This window comes from Urocitellus parryii, chromosome 3, assembly GCF_045843805.1.
Source record: "Urocitellus parryii isolate mUroPar1 chromosome 3, mUroPar1.hap1, whole genome shotgun sequence".
NCBI lineage: Eukaryota > Metazoa > Chordata > Mammalia > Rodentia > Sciuridae > Urocitellus > Urocitellus parryii.
The window spans coordinates 204,225,642-204,244,475 of record NC_135533.1 but is presented as its reverse complement, the minus strand read 5'-3'; the positions used below and the strand labels follow the sequence as shown (position 1 = coordinate 204,244,475).

Sequence of the window (18,834 nt, the reverse complement as noted above, 5' to 3'; positions counted from 1 at the left end):
ACTAACAACAAGATCTTTAGATTGAGGAGCATTCTGGGACTGGGGATGCAGCTCAGTGGCCAAGCACCAGCCCTAGGCTGTGTGAGCCCCCGGGGTCCAGCCCCAGCAAACATGAAAGGGAAGGAGGAGAAGGAAGACTCCGCCCTTCCTGAGCTCTGAGCCGCAGAGGTTGGGGTCCCCAGCAGTTAGACTGTGACACTATGTCATACTGTTCAGGGAGGTTAGGTGAAGAAGGGCCCCCTCTGGGAGACCTCAAAGGACACCCCCTCTGTCCCTGAGGAGCCCTCTCCAGCTCTGGGAGGGAAGGGGGACAGCTGAGGCCCTGAGAGTCGCCCCAGGAGTTCCCAGGGCTGAACATTCCAGGGGCCCCACCAGCCCTTCTCTGACCCTCCTCTTTGGGTCTAGGGTGGGCCATAAAGGCCAGAGTCCCAAGCAGGAGCGAGACCTGGGGTGTGAGGGTTTCATCTGCCTCCTCTGTGGGCCTCGGTTTCTACTTCTGTGATATGGGAGACTGAGGCCAGTTGGTTTGTCTTCTCGGGATCACTGTGTACTGGCTCAGGACACATTCTCTTCAAAAGTTGTCTGTTAGAATTACGTGATCCTGGCAAAGAGATCGTTTTACCGGTGAAAGACTAAGACTGAAGAAGTTTAAAGGACTTATTGAGGCTGGGCACAGTGGCATATCCCTGTAGTTGCTGCAACTAGGGAGGCTGAGGCAGGAGGACTGCAAGTTTGAGGCCAGCCAATGCAACTTAGTGGGACACTGTCTCAAAATAAAAACTAAAAGGGCTGGGGTGGAGCTCAGTGGTGGAGGCCCTGGGCTCAATCTCCAGTGCCATAAATAAATAGATAAAGCCCTCCCGAGGTTGCAGAGCCCAGCAGCAAGGTGGGCCAGGCAGACCTGGCCAAGGCCTCTGGGGAACACGGACTGGAGCTTAGCAGGCTCGGGTCAAAGGATCGCAGCCTGGGGAGCTTCTGCTGGGGCCAGCCTGGGGTAGAGGACCTGGGAGGGCTTCTAGGAGGGGACCATGCACAGCTGAGACCCAAAGGGTGAGGGTGGGGACTAGGAGGGACGCTGCTGGTGGTAACTACTGTATATGCAGAAGCCCTGAGGGGGACAGAGCCGGGTGCCTTCGAGGAGTTGAGTGGAATCAGTAAGAGGGAGACAGAGGGATGCCCTGGGCCCCAAATTGGAAGAGAACATATGATTTTTAAAATTTATTTGTATTTATTTATTTAGGTACCAGAGATGGAATCCAGGGGTGTTTAACCACTGAGCCAAATCCCCAGCCCTATTTTGTATTTCATTTAGAGACAGGGTCCCATGGAGTTGCTCAGCACCTCCCTGAATTGCTGAGGCTGGCTTTGAACTCGAGATCCTCCTGCCTCAGCCTCCTGAGCCACTGCACCGGCTTCAATTTATTTATTTATTATTTTTTTGTGGTACTGGAGATGGAACTCAGGGCCTGGAGCACCCCAGGCAAGTGCTCTGCCCCTGAGCCCCACCCCCAGCCCCAGGTGAGCGATGTCATAAGCAGGAGGAGAAAAGACCCGAGGGAAACAAGTAGAAATACCAAAGGAAGACAATTGACAGCTTTGGGATTATGGTCATACTTTATTTTCTTCTTTATGTTTCATTATTCCCAAATCCGCGGCAGCAGAGACATACTACTTTGTAAGGAGTGTGGAGAGAGAACATTTTGAAATCAAAGTCCCCTAAGTCTCTGCTTTTGGAAAGTCTGGAAGGAAGCGGGTGGAGCTCAGCGGTGGGGCGCTTGCTGGGGAGCCCTGGGGTCCATCCCCGGCACTACCAGAGAGGACAGAGGAAAATCTGCAGGGACTCCTACCAAGTTCACGACCCCAGATGCCTTTGAGTTCCTCCCGGGTGGAAGCCGAGCGCTCCGGGTGCTGGCCAGTGGCCAGTGGTCATAATATTTACGAAAGAAGCCGCTGTTCTCCCGCGGGGGCTGCGGCGATGACGCGCATCGTGTATGCATTGCAGGGTGGGGGCGGGGAGGATACTGGAGGCTTCTGGAAGGGTTGCAAGACAGGCCCCACCTGAGCCCTGAGCACAAAGCCGGTAGGACGCCCGCTTGCCCAGGACCAGCTGGTCCCCGCCAAGCTCGGAGGACCGCCTGCCCCGCCCGGTGCACCTCCCGCTCCGACCGCCAGGGGGCGCCGCTGGCTATTCGCTTCAGGGCTGTGTGGCCTTGAGCAGGGGACAGGGCTGCTCCGTGTCTCGTTCCCCATTCATGAAATGGGCCATGCGCTTTTTTATGGCACTAGGGATGGAACCCAGGGGTGCTCTACCACTGAGCTGCACCCCCAGACCTTTCTATTTTTCTACCTCGTCCCAGGATCTCTCTAATGACCCAGTCTGGCCTCACAACTCTTGTGCCTCAGCCTTCTGAGTCCCTGGGACTACAGGCGCGGGCCACCACACCTGGATAGGACACTTAGTTTTGTAAATTAGGGTGTCTTAAAGTCTGGAGGGTTTACTGAGCCCCAGAGAGATGCTCACTGCTGCCCGTGTCGGAGATCTTTTAGGGATGTCACGGACACCACATCCTCAGCCGACCTTGAGCAGGGGCCCAGAAGGAGCTAAGGACTGCAAGAAAGCAGCACAGGGCTCCCTCCCTCTGGGGACAGAGGATCAGGAGACACAGAGGCCAGCTGTACGGGGTGGAATGCAGTTCTGTTGTCAAGAAGGAGACCATGGGTTGGGGGGGGACCCAGCGTAGGGAAATAGAGGGAGCAGGAGACCCTTACACCTGGAGGCAGGGAGTCAGAGAACGCAGAGGCGGGAGGAGCTGGGTGGTGGAGCGCCTGCCTGGCACGTGCAAGGCCCTGCAGTCCATCCCCAGCAACAGGAAAAGAAAAAACAAAACAAAACAGCAACCATTTCAACAAGTGCTGTGCAGCTTAAATCAGCCTTCAGAGACGGTCCCCAACAAGAGCCTCCCTTTTCCTAAGCCTCCACCACAGCTCCAGGGCCAGAATCGGGTCTCCATGAAGCCTTGGCCCTGAGAATCGCACCCCGCCCCCACCAACACTTCAAGTACACATTCTCCTGCCGTGAGCCGCCTGGCAGAGGAGGGTGGGGAGGCCCCTGTGGCCCCTGTGGGGTGCTGACTCCCTCCCTACCTTGTGCAGGGCTACCCCAGAAGCACAGAGCAGGCACAGGCCTGACACATAGTAGCTGCTCAATAAATACATGGAAAGAAAGAAAGAATTCAGTAATAGATGTGGTTCAAGAATGACGACTAGAGAAGGTGGACAAGGGCCTGGCAGACCCCCTTTTCCATACTAGGGATAGAGGTCCAGAGGGAGAGCCCAAGGGTGCTGTAAGAAGCTGCCCCCGTCCAGCCCCGTAGAGCCATTTCAGCTGAACCTGAGGTCAGAGTGGACCCCAGCCTCCATTGGACCCTGAGACCTACCTATCACTAAAAAGTTGGTTGTCTGACTCAGCAGGTGGGAACGTGAAGCAAGGGCCCCCTACAGCCTCCTTCTGGAAAGTTCACCCACGAGGGCCGTCGGGTGCCAAAGGGCTTGGTCATTGCTTGGCCCCGGGTTCCACGCAGGGCCTGCCTGGAATTTCCTGGTTGTCCAGGGGCAGGGCCCCCAGGGCCTTGGGTACTGGAGCTAAGTGTCAGGTGACCCCGAGGGCTCCCTCTCCAGGGCTTCCTCCTCCTCCTCCTCCTCCTCCTCTGCTTCCTCCAGGGCCAGCTGGAACTGGAACCTGTCGGGGGGCCCCCGCTCCGAGCTGACCGCGGTGTCCACGGGGCTGCGGGGGATCTTGCTCTGGTACCACTCCCGGTTGTCCTCCAGCGTGTCCAGCAGGTCCTGTGCGTCGGGGTGGACCAGGTCAGCCCAGGTCTCCCACAGCGGGTGGGCGATGTAGTCGATGAAGCCCACCTGGGGTGACACAGGCAGGTGGCAGGTCAGGCCTTGGGCCATGTCTGTCCCTCTTCCTGGACGTCCATTCCCCAACTCCTGGTAAGCCCCCAAAGTCTCTTCAGACGCCCCCCGAGGGCAGGACCGAGCTGTGCCTGGTCGGGGGACCCCAGGCTAGCCCAGCTCCGGCTTTCCCTCCCCCACCCCCGCGGGCCAGGCTCGGCCACCCCCAGACCTGGGACTTCTCCACCGAGGCCGTGTGCTTGTCGCACATGGGGCTGATGTCCAGGCCCCACTCGCGCTCCCGGTCACCCTGCTGGAAGAACTCCGCCATGATGCGGTCCGTCCACTGGCGGTACAGGGGCAGCGGCTTGGTGGGGTTGCTGAGGTCAGCACAGTGGACGAGGTTCTGTAAGACCTGGGGGGTCGAGACAGGAGGGCACTGGCCGGACCCGCCACCTCCAAACCTGCCCAGGTCCGGGCCTGACACATAGTAGCTGCTCAATAAATACATGGAGAGAATTTAAACTTAGGTGATAATTGATTCTGTGGTTCAAGAATGACTTCTGGAGAAGGTGGACAAGGGACCTGTGGGACCCCCCCATCCCTGTGCTAGGGAGAGAGGCCCCTGAAATGCTCCGAGCCACAGACACCATCTTGCAGGTGGGGAGCAGACCTGGGAGGAGAAGTGGCCACAACAGAGACATGTGACATTATTTCTTCAGATTTGGCATACAGTGGGTGCTTCATAAATGCAATTAAATAAGAACTTCAGAAACGGAGGCCCCAGGGCTCACCTGCCCACATACCTGGATGCGATCGGAGTAGTTATCCAGGAGCAGGACACCGAGGCTTGTCACCTTTTTGGTTTCTACCATGGTCTTGAGGTCCGCCAGGAGATTCATGTGTTTGGACATATCTGTGGCCAGCACCTGGGGACAGGCCAGGGAGGGTGACAGCATGAGGACCCATCTGCCCTGCTTCCCACCTCTAGAGGCCACCCCCACTGAGACCCCTCCACTGTCAGTCCCCGGGTCCTCATCTGTCAAATGGGAGGGTATGATAAAGGATTCATTGCAAACCAGCTCAGAAGAGGGACACGATCAGTGGCCCCTTCTCTGGGCTCACTGGGCTCAGCCAAGCATCCCTCATGTGTGACAGGGTATGGGGAAGGGTGAGGACACTCAGCAGCTGAGATGACTGGCACCAGAGGGTAGCCCCAAGGCTCCACAGAGGTCATGTCCTGTGCAAAGGCCCTGGGGTTGAATGAGTTGGGTGTGAACAGAGAGGAGGTGGGGCTGGAGCTGGTGAGGACAAGAAAGATGGAGGTGAGGGGGCAGAGGACGTGGGGGTGGGAGGTGGAGCACCTATGGAGAGGGTCATGGGATCTTTAGGAGGGTTTGGATCTGGGGACCTGGCATGGTGCTTTCAAACATCCCCGTGGCCACTGTGTGCCCTTAGGACTATCTTCAGCCTTATGTTGGGAAGTTCAGCCCTCAGCACAGCTGTGGACCCAGCCCAGGAGTGAGCCACACACAGCCACATTCCGAGACCTGAATACAAGTCTCAAAACTTCTCCCCAAACACTTGATCTGTACCAAATGCCACCCCTACTGTGGCTCCGCCACCAAGGCCCCTCTTCACCGCGCCAAACCCCAGCCGCTCCTCACCCCAGGGCCTGGCTTCCTCTAGACCGTCCACACATGCTGTTCCCTCCGTGGGGAACACACCTCTCCATCCCACAGGGGCCTGGCTCCTGTGTTCCCCACACTAGAGGCCCTCCTTGGCCCCTCCGCCATCTGCACCTCTCAAATGCTATATGGCTCTCATAGGATCCATCTCCCCCAGGGACCATGAATCTCAGAAATTAGGCCAGAACTGGCTAGGAGATTGGCACAGTCCAAGCACACAATAATAGCTCAATAAACGCTTGTTAAATGAATAAATGAGAAACGATTTCCCCAAACTCCCCAGAGTCCTCCTGGCTGAATAAAGTCCAATGGATGGACGTTACTGTAAGGCTGAGAAGAAGCCGCGGCCCCAACCCCAGGAGTGCCGTCTCCACTTGCTCACACACAAATGGCCTGAGGAGCCAGACGGATGGTCCCACCTCACCCAGGGCTCGGATGTCATCACCCCATTTCACAGATGAGGAAGCTGAGGCTCAGCGTGGGGACAGGCCTGGGTCCACACGACTCCCCCCCATTGGGCACAGAGGATAAGGGAGCCCCCGCTCCTCCTGCCCCCAGCCACCGTGGCCCCACCATGTCGATGACCATCCTGCGCAGACTCAGCCGCTGCTTGGCGCCCAGGTTCTGGAAGATGTCGCAGTTCGGAGCCTGCAGCAGCTTGAAGCCCACGGCCAGGTGGTGGTTCTCCAGCACCGAGACGTCGTTGTACATCAGCGCCAGCTCTGAGTCTGCGCGAAGCCGGGAGCCTGAGACCCGAAGGCGCCCTCCAGTGCCCGCGCGCCTCCCCGAAGCCACCCAGGCCCGGGCTCCTCTGGCCCTGGGGGTGTCTTGTCCCTGGCTGAATGGCGGGCCGAGTGTTGGTCTTAATGGAACACAGGCTAAGTGAAAGGCTCCGCTCTCAGCCCCAGCACACCACGGCCTGCATACCACAGGTGCCCAATAATTGCTTGTCACAGCCTCCTCAAAGTTCCCCAAACTTAAGGTTTCAAGCAGGGCACTATGGTGCACGCCCGTGATCCCAGCGACAGGGAAGGCTGAGGCAGAAGGATCACAAGTTCAAGACCAGCCTCCACCATGCAGCCAGGCCCTCAGCAACTCATGAGGACCCTGGCCCCAAAGCACAGAAAAGGCTGGGGGTGGGGCTCAGTGGTAAAGCGCCCGGTTCAACCAATGGTATCAAAAAAAAAAAAATCAGTGGGCCCAATGGGCTCTGCCTCAGCTCATTCTCTCACTTATTGAGCACCTACTGTGTACCAGGTCCCTGAGTGCTTGTGCAAGGGAAGGCTGGGCTCAGAGCAGAGCTGGGGTCAGCCTGAAACCACCCAGTGGTCGCGGTGGGGCAGGCCCCGCCCCTCCCTGCAGGCCCCACCTCTCCCTGCAGGCTCCGCCCATCCTTTCAGGCCCTGCCCCTCCCCGCAGGCCCCGCCCCTCCCTGCAGGCTCCTCCCATCCTTTCAGGCCCTGCCCATCCCCACAGGCCCCGCCCCTCCCTGCAGGCTCCTCCCCTCCCTGCAGGCCCCGCCCTCTCCCCCTAGTGTCCCCACCCCCACCCCAGACTCACTGGTGTTGATGAGGAACTGGTTGGAGACCCCGGGGTGGTCCACGTCGTGGATGGCACTTGCAAAGATGGCAGCCAGGACTTCCAGGTCTGTGAACACCGCCTGAGAGGCCCAGGGCGGGAGAGGTGACCGGCGGGCACTCGGCACCCGGCACCTGCCCAGCCGGCCCAGCCGCGGATACCTCCAGGGCAGGCGTGGCCAGCAGCACATGCGCAGACTGGGCCACGTCGGCGGCGTGCAGGCTGTTGTGGTAGGCCACGTCGGCGTGGTAGTGACCCTCCAGCGTCAGCAGGTAGGTGGCCAGGGTGTCAGCCGGGATCTGGAAGGTCTTGAGCAGGTCCCGTTCCTGGTCCATCACAGGCCGGTCAGGGCCGCAGGCCCAGCCCCTGCTCCTCCTCGGACTCCGCCCAACCTCACATGTGCCCCCGTCCTCCCCTGATTTCCTGCCCTCCCTGTCCTTGTCCCCTGCTTCACATCCCCACGGAACTGCTGGTGTCTGTGTCCAGATGTCCTCTCCTGATGGAGTCCCTTCAGGCCCAGAGCTGGGCTTGTTGAGGATAAATCCTTGGCCCAGTGAACTCCTACTCATCCCTCAATACCCTGCTCACATTGTCCCATTCAGGGGTGTCAGATTTGAAGAGATGAGTGTCCCTGGGACTCGGGGCAGGATCAGGGGAAGGAAACCTGAGGGCCTGGGAAGGCAAAGGCAGGACAGTACCTGAAAGATGCTGAATATGATGGCCGTCAGCGGCCTGTTCCCGCTCAGCTCCGCCACCTTGAACACATCGAGGCCCCACCTGTTGGTGTCTTCCAGCTCCTAAGATGTGAGGGACCGCGCTGACCCCTCTGGCTCCCCAGGCGTGGCACCCACCCCCAGGGGGCACACTGGGCTCACCGCCCGGACACAGGCCCGGGAGGGAGCACCCACGCGGAGCCAGGGCCTCAAGCCTGGGCCTCCACCTCGCGGCCGGGGACCCACCTTGGCCAGCTGCCCCTCCTCGTCGGTCTGGACCCCAAAGCGTGGGACAGTGGCTGCAGAGAGGCTGGCGCTGTGGGGGAGCCCACGGAGGCCACTGATCTCCGACATGGGCCTCTGGGATTCCTCAGGGGCCGCCCTGGGCAGCTCGACCTCCGTCTGCTGGTCTGTAGGCGGTGGAGCCCCGAGGAGCCAGTTCACCAGCTGGGACTGTCCCGTCTGGCCTCGGGCTCTGCAGCGAGCCAAGCCCTGGGTCCCCCTCATTTTTATCTGGACCAAGATAAGCTAGAGGAGTAGGGTCCCGTCCGGCCCTAAGCCACCTTCTCCGCGAGGGCGCGTCTCAGTGAGCTCCGGGCTGGCCTGGTTCCTGAGCACCTGGGCTCACGTTTCCCAAACACACCAGTGTCCTTGACAGGTCCCAACCTGCAGCTCCAAGTGTGGGACTCCCTCCAGCTCCTCCTTGGCAAACTCCTACCCATGCTTTAAAACCCCAGCTGCAGTGCCCTTTCCTTCTGGAAGTCCCCCTGTGCAGCCTTAGTCCCATGGGGCCATCTGGCGGTCCCCTGCATGTGGGGGTTGGTGACAGCAGCCTGCCTTCCCCTTCCTTCTTAAGACCTCTCCAACCCTGCGTGGGCAGTGACCTCGCAGCTCACCCAGGAAGGTTCTGGAGATGTACTCGGACACCTGGTTCCCAGAGCGGCTGGATTCGGACAGATGGGTGAGCTCCCGGTTCAGCATCCGCTTGAACTGTGGGCGGGGGGCAGGACGTGAGGAGGGCCGTCGGCGGGGCTGCAGTCCTGCCCTGACTCGGGTGGCCCTCTCACCTTGTTGGAGGCCATCTCCCCGACCGAGTGCCGAGTCTGCAGCGTCTCTAGCTGATCCAGACACCAGTCCAGCTCCTCCAGGGTCTCCAGGGCCAGCTTCTGCCCAGAGTCTTCTGAGGGCCAAGTTGGTCAGGGACCTGTCCCACCCCTACTAGGGGACCCAGTGCCCTTCATGCCTCCAACTCTGCTTCTGGACCCTGAAACCCTTCCCACTGGGGCTGCTCAGGACCCCAGTACCAGATCTGTCTGTAAGTGGCTGTGTGACCACATGTAGGTCTCTTGCCCTCTCTGGGCCTTAGCCTCCCCATCTGTAATATGGGAATGGTGGACTCCATTTGCCAAGAAGGTTCTTTGCAGGAGGGGGAGGGGTGTCAGGGTTACAATAGCCACAGTGCAAGAGCTAGTGGGCTGGGGAGGTCACTGCAGAGAGGAAGTGACAGCTGTCTCTCAGTGGGGGAGGGGTGGGAACAGGCATTACCTGCAGGTGGAGGGGGCTGGCTGCTGGGTGGAGGGTTCCCGACAGATGCCTGCCTGAGGTTACAGTGGGCTCAGGGGTAGCCCCCACCTGGCCCCGCCCCCACGTCCTCCAGGCCCCGCCCCTCAGCCCCACCTGAAGGTGCCTGAGCCGCAGCCCCTACTTGTCTCCCCTTTTTAAAATCTCTTGCTTTCTTGTGGGGTTGGGGGCTGAACCCAGGCCCTAGCGCATGCCAGGCAAGAGCTGTCCCCCTGAGCTGCAGCTCCAGCCACCTGTCGCCTGCTTTTCTGCCTCGGCCCCCCCACCGGCCCCACCCCTGCGTACTTGACTGCACCATGGACTTGGCCTTGGGCAAGGGCGGCCACGTTGCTGCGAACTGTCTTCAGACTGGCGAGGACCTGTTGGGGGACAGGTGGTCAGAGGTGGCCGGGAGCTGAAGCCTGATCGTGGTGGGGGTGGGGGAGGAACCCACCTGGGCAAAGGGCGTCACTATCATGTCTTCTCCATGTCTGCGGGGGACGGGGGGGGGGGCGGGCCATCAGGAGCAGGTCTTCAGCCTGGGCGCACCTCCCCTGGAGACTCCTCCCGACCTCATCTGGCCCCGGGCCTCCTCCCCCACCCTCCCTGGGAACCCCGCAGCCCTCCCGCCAGCGCCTCGCTTTCTCAGCTTTTCCCCAGTGGGGAACCCGAGACCCAGGGGCAGTGGGGATCTTAGTGGAGTCGGGACAGAAACGGTCGTATTTCTCTTTTCATTACGGGTACCAGGAGGCTCAAATCAAAGTATTTGTTCACTTGCTGATAATTGGCCTTAATGTGTCCAGAATGCCACCCCCGCCCCCAGCCCCAGGAGCACACAGATCACCTGAGACCCTCTGCCGCACACTCCCCTGAATAAATTAACGGCCTGGAGAACTCCCACTTAAACTCCCAAATCTAGCTCAAGTGGCTCTCAGAAGGAGCTGGCTGGGTGGACAAGAGGAAGGGTGGGAGCCGTCACCCCAGCAGCCCTGACTCACAGGTCGCTGGCCACGGAGGAGTTCCGGGACAAGGCCTTAGGTGACAGTTCATAGTCGCTGTCCGAGCGGTACAGGAAAGACTCTCGCCGCTGGCTGTGGGGGGCCGGGGCCTGAGCCCCACGTCCAAGGCCAGGCCCGGACTGAGGGTCCAGGACAGTCCTTCCACGCGACAGCCCATTTTCCAGGTCAAAGCTGAAGGCAGAGGAGGTAATGGTCAGAGCACAGGACCCTGGCAGCTGGGTGTCTGGCGGCGGTGGGCGCCTCCCTGGGTGGCACTGTGGCCACCTGCCCCCAGCTCCGCAGGGACCGGGTGATCCTCACACCTGCTCTGCGTGTCCACCCCGACTCTTCCCACTTGGGCCTGGACTCCAGGTCCTGGGTTCCAACGTTCCTCAAAGTAGCCGTGTGACCCTGGGCAGGTGTTTTCCCTAGACCTCACCACCCTGTCCCTAATACAGGCGTGTTAAACTCGGTCCCCAAGGGCTCTAGGGGGTCACATCTGAGCGTCCTAGAACGGTAACTGGGCGTCTGTATAGCAAAGATGGAACTAAGGGTAGGTCCCAGGGTGAGTCCACCTGGCGTGAAAATGGCCCTGGGCTCTTCCACCTGGAAGGGTCAGCTCCGCCTACATAGCACACTCTCCAGGGCTCCACATACCACATTCCCCACCCAGAGACGCCTTGAGCACTCCCTTAGGCCACCCAGCAACTGTCTGAAACCTCCAGGCTCCACCCTCATCCCTCACGGCCCCGCCCCTCGGCCGTCGGCCACGCCCCATCTTCAGTTTGCACTGAGCCTGTTCCTTTCAGCCCCCGGACCTTCGCAAAAGCTGCTACCTTTATCCTGAGCACCGTCATCCCCAACACCCCCTGCTCCATTCAAACTCCAGGTCTTTGTTTTACCCCCACCACAGCTCCCTGGGCAGAGGGATCTATGCCCTTCCTCTTGGGGTCAGAGGTCAGAGAAAGTGCTGAGATGTAGGCGACCTTGGAGGTCAAGGGCTTTTGAGAAGATGAGGATGGGACAGCTGAGAGGAGGAGAAATCAGCACCGCCCAGATTCCGAGCTCCTGCCCAAGGGCCTGAATCCACCTAGTCCCCTGTGACTCTACCCTGGTCGCAGGGCCAGACCGACACCCACCAGGAGGCTCTGGGCAGGGGGCAGCAACATTTGGCTCAGACAGTGGGGGGTGGGGGATTCTGCACGATTCGGTTCTGCTGGGCCAGATTCGGTCGTGTCTGGGGGGCTCAGATCACACAGGGTTGGACCTCTTCACCGGGAGTTGGGTGGAATGACTTCGAGCAGCTTCGGATACTTCCGGCAATCCTGGCAGGTTCGAGTGAGTTCGTGTTTCTTCGGCGAAGTCCGGACACGCTCGGCTGCTTCGAGTAAGTCCGGGTAGCGCTCGGGCCAGGTCGGGAACATTCGGCTCAGTCCAGTCGCACTCGGGGAAGTTCGGCTGCCCTCGGCTTTTTCCGCCAGATTCCTTCGGGTTCCTGCGCTCCGACAGGTCCCCCAGGGCTGGAGAGACCAGAGTCTCTCCGTGACGTCACGTAGGGGGTGGCTTGTAACCCCTCCGAGCCCTTGGCACCCGCGCGTGGTGGCGGGCTGGGAGACGCTGCTGGCAGGCGGCAGATACCCCAACTTGCCCTCCGAGCGGGGAGACCTGCAGATGGCGACCCCCCTGTCCCTCTTTCACCGATCCCCAGAGGTTATGGGAAAGCGTGCCTGGGGACAAACAGAGAAACTGAGGCAGGGAACAGCTGTCGGGTGCTGTGTTCGAGTCCGAATCCCGGACGCCGAGGGTTAAGGGCAGCGCCTGCTCTTCCTGGGGCGGGGGGTGCTGTTTTTCTTTCTGCTCTAAACTTAGCCGGGGGCGGCGGGGTCAGGCGGCGGTTCCATGACGCGGGAGGTGCGGGTGAGGTCGCTCTGGCTCTGGGAACTGCGCGGCTGCCCATTGGTCAGGCCGGTAAACCGAGGCATGCGGACTCAGGGCTCCCGGACCTCAGAAGGAGGTTTGGGGACAGCCTAGACGCCCGGGTCCTGCTTCAGCCTCACCTTCGTGTACCCCGGGTGCCCGCTCTGAGCCCTCGGAAGGTACCGCTCTTCATTGGTGCCTGGTACCCTGATGCCGCTCTCTGGGACCCGGGACCCCATGTCCAGTCTGAAATGGCACCATCAGGGATCACAGTCACACCTCCCTCTGCCCAGCTTGTCACTCTCTGGCGATGTGACCTTGAAGGAGACTCCTGTCTCCGAGCCTCTGGGTGCCAGATTGCCAAGTGGATATGAATTGGGTGCGAAAAGAACGCAGGGTGCCAGCCACACTCGGCGCCCACAAGACCCAGCCTCGACCCACTGGCCCACGAGGTGACATTTGCTTGGCGAAGAGCGGGATTTGAACCCAGAGCCGTGGACCTCCTCAGGGCTGCAGCTGAACCGGGCTGCAGGGAACCGGGCTCGGAGCGGACGCGGTCCGCTCTCAGCCTGGGAAAGGGACACTCGCCCTCCTTCTCCTTATGTCCCGAACATCCTGCCCGCATCAAATCGAGTCTTGCTCGGTGGTGGACACCCCGGGTTCATTGTGAGGCCCCCGGATCATCTTGTTGCTGGCGCTGGGATGGCCGCGGGGTGGGGAGGCCAAGGACGCAGCCTCCCTCTCCTCCCTCCCCAGGGCGCTCAACCCTCCGGTCCCAGGCCAGCGAGGGTCAGGAGAGACGTGAGCCTCCGCCCGTCCTGCTCTGGGCCACACAGCTGGGAAGGGACAGTCGGCCGGTCCCCTGGGCGCGTGTCTAGGCGGTGGGTGGAGGAGGGAGACAGAGATGGGGAGGGGGGGGGGAGAGTCACAAACTGACGGAGAGCGAGGGCCGGGGGACGGAGAGGCTGCGAAGGGAAAGAGGCCCCGGCTGCCCTTGGATCTGCCCTTCAGGCCTCCGCCCCGCCGCCCGGTGACCCTCCAGCCCCCGTCCCGCCTCACCACAGGGGATGGGCCACCGTGAAGCGCCGCTGCAGGCGGATGCTCTGGTTCACCAGGAGCTTCCTGAAGAGCCCGGGGGAGCCTCGCGGGGAGCCCCGAGGGGAGCCGGGCCCAGGGGCCGGGGCTGGCGCAGGGGGACCCTGCATGGCCAGGACCGCGTGGAGGCTGGAGCCAGCGGTCGCCGCTCGGGACCTTTTCTGGACAGCCTCGGGGGCGGGGCCCAGCGGGGAGGGAGAGAGGGCGCAGCCACCCCGCCCAGTGGCTGGACCGCTCGCTGGTGACCCATGGGACAAACGGAGAAACTGAGGCACGGAGTCCGATAAGACTCTGCTCCCCTGCTTAGGAGGTGGCCCCTTGGGGACAGAGCCTAGTCTTACGCCACTTCCTTCTGCACGTCCCCCTGGCGCCCGCTAACCGCGGGGTGTAAGATGAGGAAGTGGGAAAGGGATGTCACAGATGCTGGGGGCCCTGCTCGCCATCAGGAGGAAGGTCACTGAGGCTCGGAGTTCAGCAGGGGCTGGGAAGACCCACTGGCCTGTCCAGCCTCCGCGTCCATTTCCCTGATGGAAAGGGCTCCGAAAGGCTGCTGGAAATACAGCCCTCCATCCTTCGGATGGGGAAACGGAGACTGGAGAGAGGTGGCAGGGCACAGCCTTCCCTGCAGGGCCAGCTCCGCTCCCCCAGCACCCCCCAAGTCCCCGCCTGACCCCCGCCTGCTCTGACATTCTCCAGGCCCGTCTCTGGATGCCTCCTTCTCCCCAAGACAAACATCCGCAGTCCGCCTCCCGCCAAGCCTTCCGCCCTGTGACGCTTCAGCTCCTGTCCCCATCCCAACTGCAGAAGGACCCCACTAGCCTGAGAAGGTGGGGCCTGGTGTCGGGGGCGATGCAAGCATCTGTGCTGGGTGTTCTGCCCTGGGGACACTGGGCCAGACTGGTCCCGCTCCATGCTACACAAGAGGAGACTGAGTCTCCAAGGGTGTCACAGGCATGGGACAGACAAGGAGCAGCCACGTGGCAGGCAGAGGCCAAGGTGACCTTCCAGCTGAGGCCACACAGAAGGCCGTGGGCCTCACGGAGCCCCTTGCTGAGGGAGGAACCCCAACCCCTCAGCCTGGGCCCGGCCCTGGGTGTCCCCAGTGAAATGGCAGCCCGAGTCCTGGCATCAGAGACCCGATTCCATTAATCACCGGGAGAGGCCGAGGCGACCACGCCACACTGGAAATGTTATTCTCCCCATTGCACAGATGAGAAGATGGAGGCCAGCAGCCCTGGGGGATGGAGAGTCGCAGGGGTTTGGCCAGAAACCCCCTTCAGGCCACCAAGCCCTGAAACCAGACACCTGGCAGAAACCAACCTCACTGACCCCAAGACAAAAATACCATCTGTAGCCTCTGGGTCGGACCTAATTATAGCCAGTCCCCAGGGGACAGAGGCCGCCAGGCTCCCACTGGTAGAGATGCTGGGTCAGGGGCCAGGGGCCTTGACACAACCCCAGCCTGTGGAAGGGGCTCACAGGGCGTCCACATCCCCAAGGAGAAACTGAGGCTCAGAGTGACTCAGTCCCTTCCCTGAAATCACACACAAATGGTAGATTAAGACTCAATGTAAGGGGCTGGGGATGTGGCTCAAGCGGTAGCGCGCTCGCCTGGCATGCGTGTGGCCCGGGTTCGATCCTCAGCACCACATACCAACAAAGATGTTGTGTCCGCCGAGAACTAAAAAATAAATATTAAAATTCTCTCTCTCCTCTCTCACTCTCTCTTTTAAAAAAAAAAAAAAAGACTCAATGTAATCTGACAGCCCGGCGAGGTGGCACCTGCCTGTCATCCCAGTGGTGGGAGGCTGAGACAGGAGGATCGCAAGTTCAAGCCCAGCTTCAGCAACTTAGCGAGGTCTAAGCAACTCAGCCAGTGACTGAGTGGTTACGTGCCCCTGAGTTCAATCCCCGGTATCAATCAATCAGTCAATCAATCAAGAGTGAATATAATCATTGCGTTTCTGATGTACCCAGCACAGAGCCAAGAGCTGTGAGGCCCAGAGAGGTGTGGTCTCAGGCCTGAAGTCACACAGGCAGAAGCAGCAGGGAGAGGTTATTTGGGCCAAGCCACTGGGCTCCCTAGCCTCTCCCCTCTCCCAATTAATTTGTTAATTGGCTTTATCCTCTCCACAGTCCCAGAGGCTACCCTGTCATTAATATTTTATCAATAGTTGTAATGTTAATGTTTTATTAATAGATTTGATAAATATTTCATTAACAGATTGACTCATGTGTGATTAATAGCCTTTAACATGGAGAAACTGGCTGGTGCTGTGGCCACACCTGTGATCCCAGCTATTCAGGAGGCTGAGGCAGGAGGATTGCAAGTTTGAGGCCAGCCTCAGCAACTTAGACCCTGTCTCAAAAATGTTAAAAAGGGGGCCATGGGACTGGAGCTAGTGGTAAAGCACTGGCCTAGCACGAGGGAGGCTCTGGGTTCTATCCCCAGCAAGGGGTGGGGGGGGGGAGGTGGGGAGGGAGACAGCCACAGGGTGGTCTCTTCGGCAGCACATAAACTAAAATTGGGATGGCAGCCCCAGAGGGGGCCTGGCCCACCTGAGCTTGGGAGGCACCCAACCTTGCCGGGTAGGGGGCCAAAGCTTCTGGGTGGATGGAAGGCCCCCGACCTGACTCTGATCCTGTGCCGTCCAGCTGAGGAGGTGCCCAATGGTGTCTCGTGCCCTTAACACATCACTGCCTCGATGTCTCCCATTTGAGCACTTTTCTCCTCGGCTACCAGGTGGCCCCAGAGAGAAGGGGCACTGAGTCGGGGGAGGAGAGGTGACTGCCCAGCTCCCTGTGGAGGGTTCGGGCAGTTGCAGGAGGTGGAGGCCGGTCAATGGGCAGATCAGCCCCTTCCCTGCTCTGGATTCTTCCATGGCTCCCTGTCCCCAGAGGTCCCGTGTAACCCTTCTCTTAGCTCCTTTCTGCCCTGCTTCCCCGGCCCCCGCTGCCCCTCGCCCCACAGCCTCATTCCTACCCTGTGGCCCTTCAGCTCTCCACAGCGGGGACACCATCCGCTCCAGGAAGCCCCTCCGGGCCAGCCAGAGATGTCTCTCCACACACCTTCCTGTTCCTGTCTCGGGGACAAGCTCACATTTCTGGCTGTGATTATTTGATCTGTGTTTGTCCCCTTGCCCAGCCTGTGACTCCCTTAAGGGCAGGAATGGGTCTGCCTTGTTCTCAGCTCAGCCCTCAGCACCTGGCATTCAGTAGGTGCTCAACAAATGCTTGTCACAAAAACATAAAGCCTCCCCTCCACAATTATCTGTTTTCAGCTCCTTGTACACCCGATCCTCTTGAGTCTGAGGCTTTGCACATTCTGCTCCTTCTGCTTGGCACACCCTTCCCTGCACTCACCTAGTTGACCTCTTTCATGCTTCGGGTTAAGCTTAGATGCTGCTGCTTCCATGTAATCCTCCCTGACTCCCCCTCCTGCAGGCTGGGGTCACACACAAGTCAACTTCTGGTGTCATGATCTCGCCGGATCACAGCACAAATCACCCAGTGAGGGCTGGCACACAGTAGGTGCTTAATAAATGCTTTTCACGCAAGATGTTCGGACCCTTCCAGACCCTTGTGATCCACCAGGAGCTGAAGGAAGGCACAGCTGGGAGCAAGTGCAGCCTAGGCCCTGGGCAGAGTGTTCATCTCACAAGGCGGAGGCCAGTGCAGACCACCACTTGCTCAGGGGCACCTAGCAGTCCGCCTTGGGCCTGGCCTTGAACTTGATTTCCCTGGGCCTCCCTCAGGTCAACGCTTTTATGTACTGACAGGCCACACAGGGGCATGCAGGCACACCACATCCACTGGACCGCAGAGCCAGGATTGCAGCACAAGGCATGTGTGTACACACACTCACACTCACTCACACTCACACACAGTCACACACACATTCACACACACTCACACAGCCCCCCCACACTCACACACACCCACACATTCACACTCACACACATTCACACTCACACGCACACACACATTCACACACCCACACATGCTCACACACACTCACGCACGCACACACATTCACACACCCACACACTCACACACACACACTCACGCACACACACACACACTCACACACCCACTCTCCCCCCCACACACACACCCCACACACACTCACACACATTCACACACACTCATACAGCCCCCCCCCACACACACTCACACACCCCAACACATTCACACTCACACACATTCACACTCGCATGCACACACACATTCACACACCCACACATGCTCACACACACGCACACACACACATTCACACACCCACACACACACACACACACACACACACTCTTTCTCCCAGGGCCATACAATCCGCAGCTCAGATCTTCCAGAGCCACGTGGGGTCTCCCCCTAGACAGGCTCCAATCGCCTGTTTGTTCTTTCTTGAAAATGGAAAATCATGAGTCACAGGAAGGGTGCGGAGGGAGGAGCCGGGGGCTGGGGAGGGGGCAGGGCCTCGAGGTCACCTGGAAACAGCTCTGGGCCTTGGGACCCATCTGGCCCAGATGCTTCCCAGGGTCCTTGGAGGGTCAGGCTGGAGGCGGCGCCCAGCTCATTGATTAAGAAACCAGTGGCCCCAGGTAGCCCATGGATGGCAGAAAACCCAGCTCGGAGAAGAGAGTGAGCCGCTCAAGTTCACAGCGTGGACTTGAACCTCGAAGCCTGGTCTGGCCTGGCTTGGCTCCTCCCGGAATCCAAAGAAGCCCAAGGATCTGGGCCCTCTTCCTTGGCCTTACAGGCCCCACCCAGCGGGTGGACACCCCCACACCTATCCCCGAGGGGTTCTCACCCCTCCCTGTCTTCCTTCCCTTCTTCTCCACCCGCCTGCGGTCCCCAGCACCAGATCCTGGAGCAGGAGCCAGCCCTCCCTTCTTAGGTGGAGGACATGTCCAGTGTCCAGTGCTCTGCTCCCCAGGGGCTTCCCTCCTGCTGCAGGAGGGCAGGGCAGGGCGACAGGGGCCACAGAGCTGCGCCCTGCCCAGCACGGCCCACCCTGGCCTCCCACACTCATTGGAGCACCTAGGGCCATCTTAGATGCTCACAGTGGCCACACTCCTCCCCCGTAGACACCTGCAGATATCCCAGGGCCTGAGGAGCACTGGGACGCCCAACTGGAGCAGAGCCACCCACCCAGACACCCCAGAGGGAAACTCCGGCTCCTATCCATGTTCACAACGGCTGGTGGCCCCGGACTCTCCCCGCAAAGGCACAACCCAAATACATGGGGTCACCCAAGGTGGCACGGGTGACTGTGGACTCACACAGCAGGTCTCACCGGACACGAGAGTCACAACTGCTGCGACTCTCTGCACACCTACATGCCCAGGCACACGGGGACCCAGCCCCACCTGGGCGCAGGGTGTCCCACAA

General features: G+C 60.1%; 1 protein-coding gene across 12 annotated transcripts; it reads right to left on the bottom strand.

The window, feature by feature from the left end:
* Positions 1-1,624: 1,624 nt before the first annotated feature.
* On the bottom strand, positions 1,625-13,573 carry Pde4c (phosphodiesterase 4C). Of its 12 annotated transcripts, none has more exons than XM_026389779.2 (15): positions 13,411-13,573; positions 10,435-10,626; positions 9,891-9,927; positions 9,743-9,816; positions 9,422-9,474; positions 8,944-9,056; positions 8,773-8,866; positions 8,123-8,286; positions 7,862-7,960; positions 7,325-7,489; positions 7,146-7,245; positions 6,159-6,313; positions 4,704-4,826; positions 4,130-4,312; positions 1,625-3,915 (listed from the first exon to the last, which is right to left on the bottom strand). In XM_026389779.2, exons 1-15 carry the CDS (start codon positions 13,554-13,556, stop codon positions 3,643-3,645), a joined length of 1,971 nt encoding a protein of 656 aa, XP_026245564.2. In that variant the 5' UTR covers positions 13,557-13,573; the 3' UTR covers positions 1,625-3,642. The 12 variants fall into 12 exon arrangements, with proteins under 12 accessions (XP_026245564.2, XP_077652454.1, XP_077652455.1 ...); XM_077796328.1 differs by having other exon boundaries at positions 8,944-9,053; XM_077796329.1 differs by having other exon boundaries at positions 8,944-9,042; positions 9,422-9,470.
* Between the last annotated feature and the right edge of the window lie 5,261 nt (positions 13,574-18,834).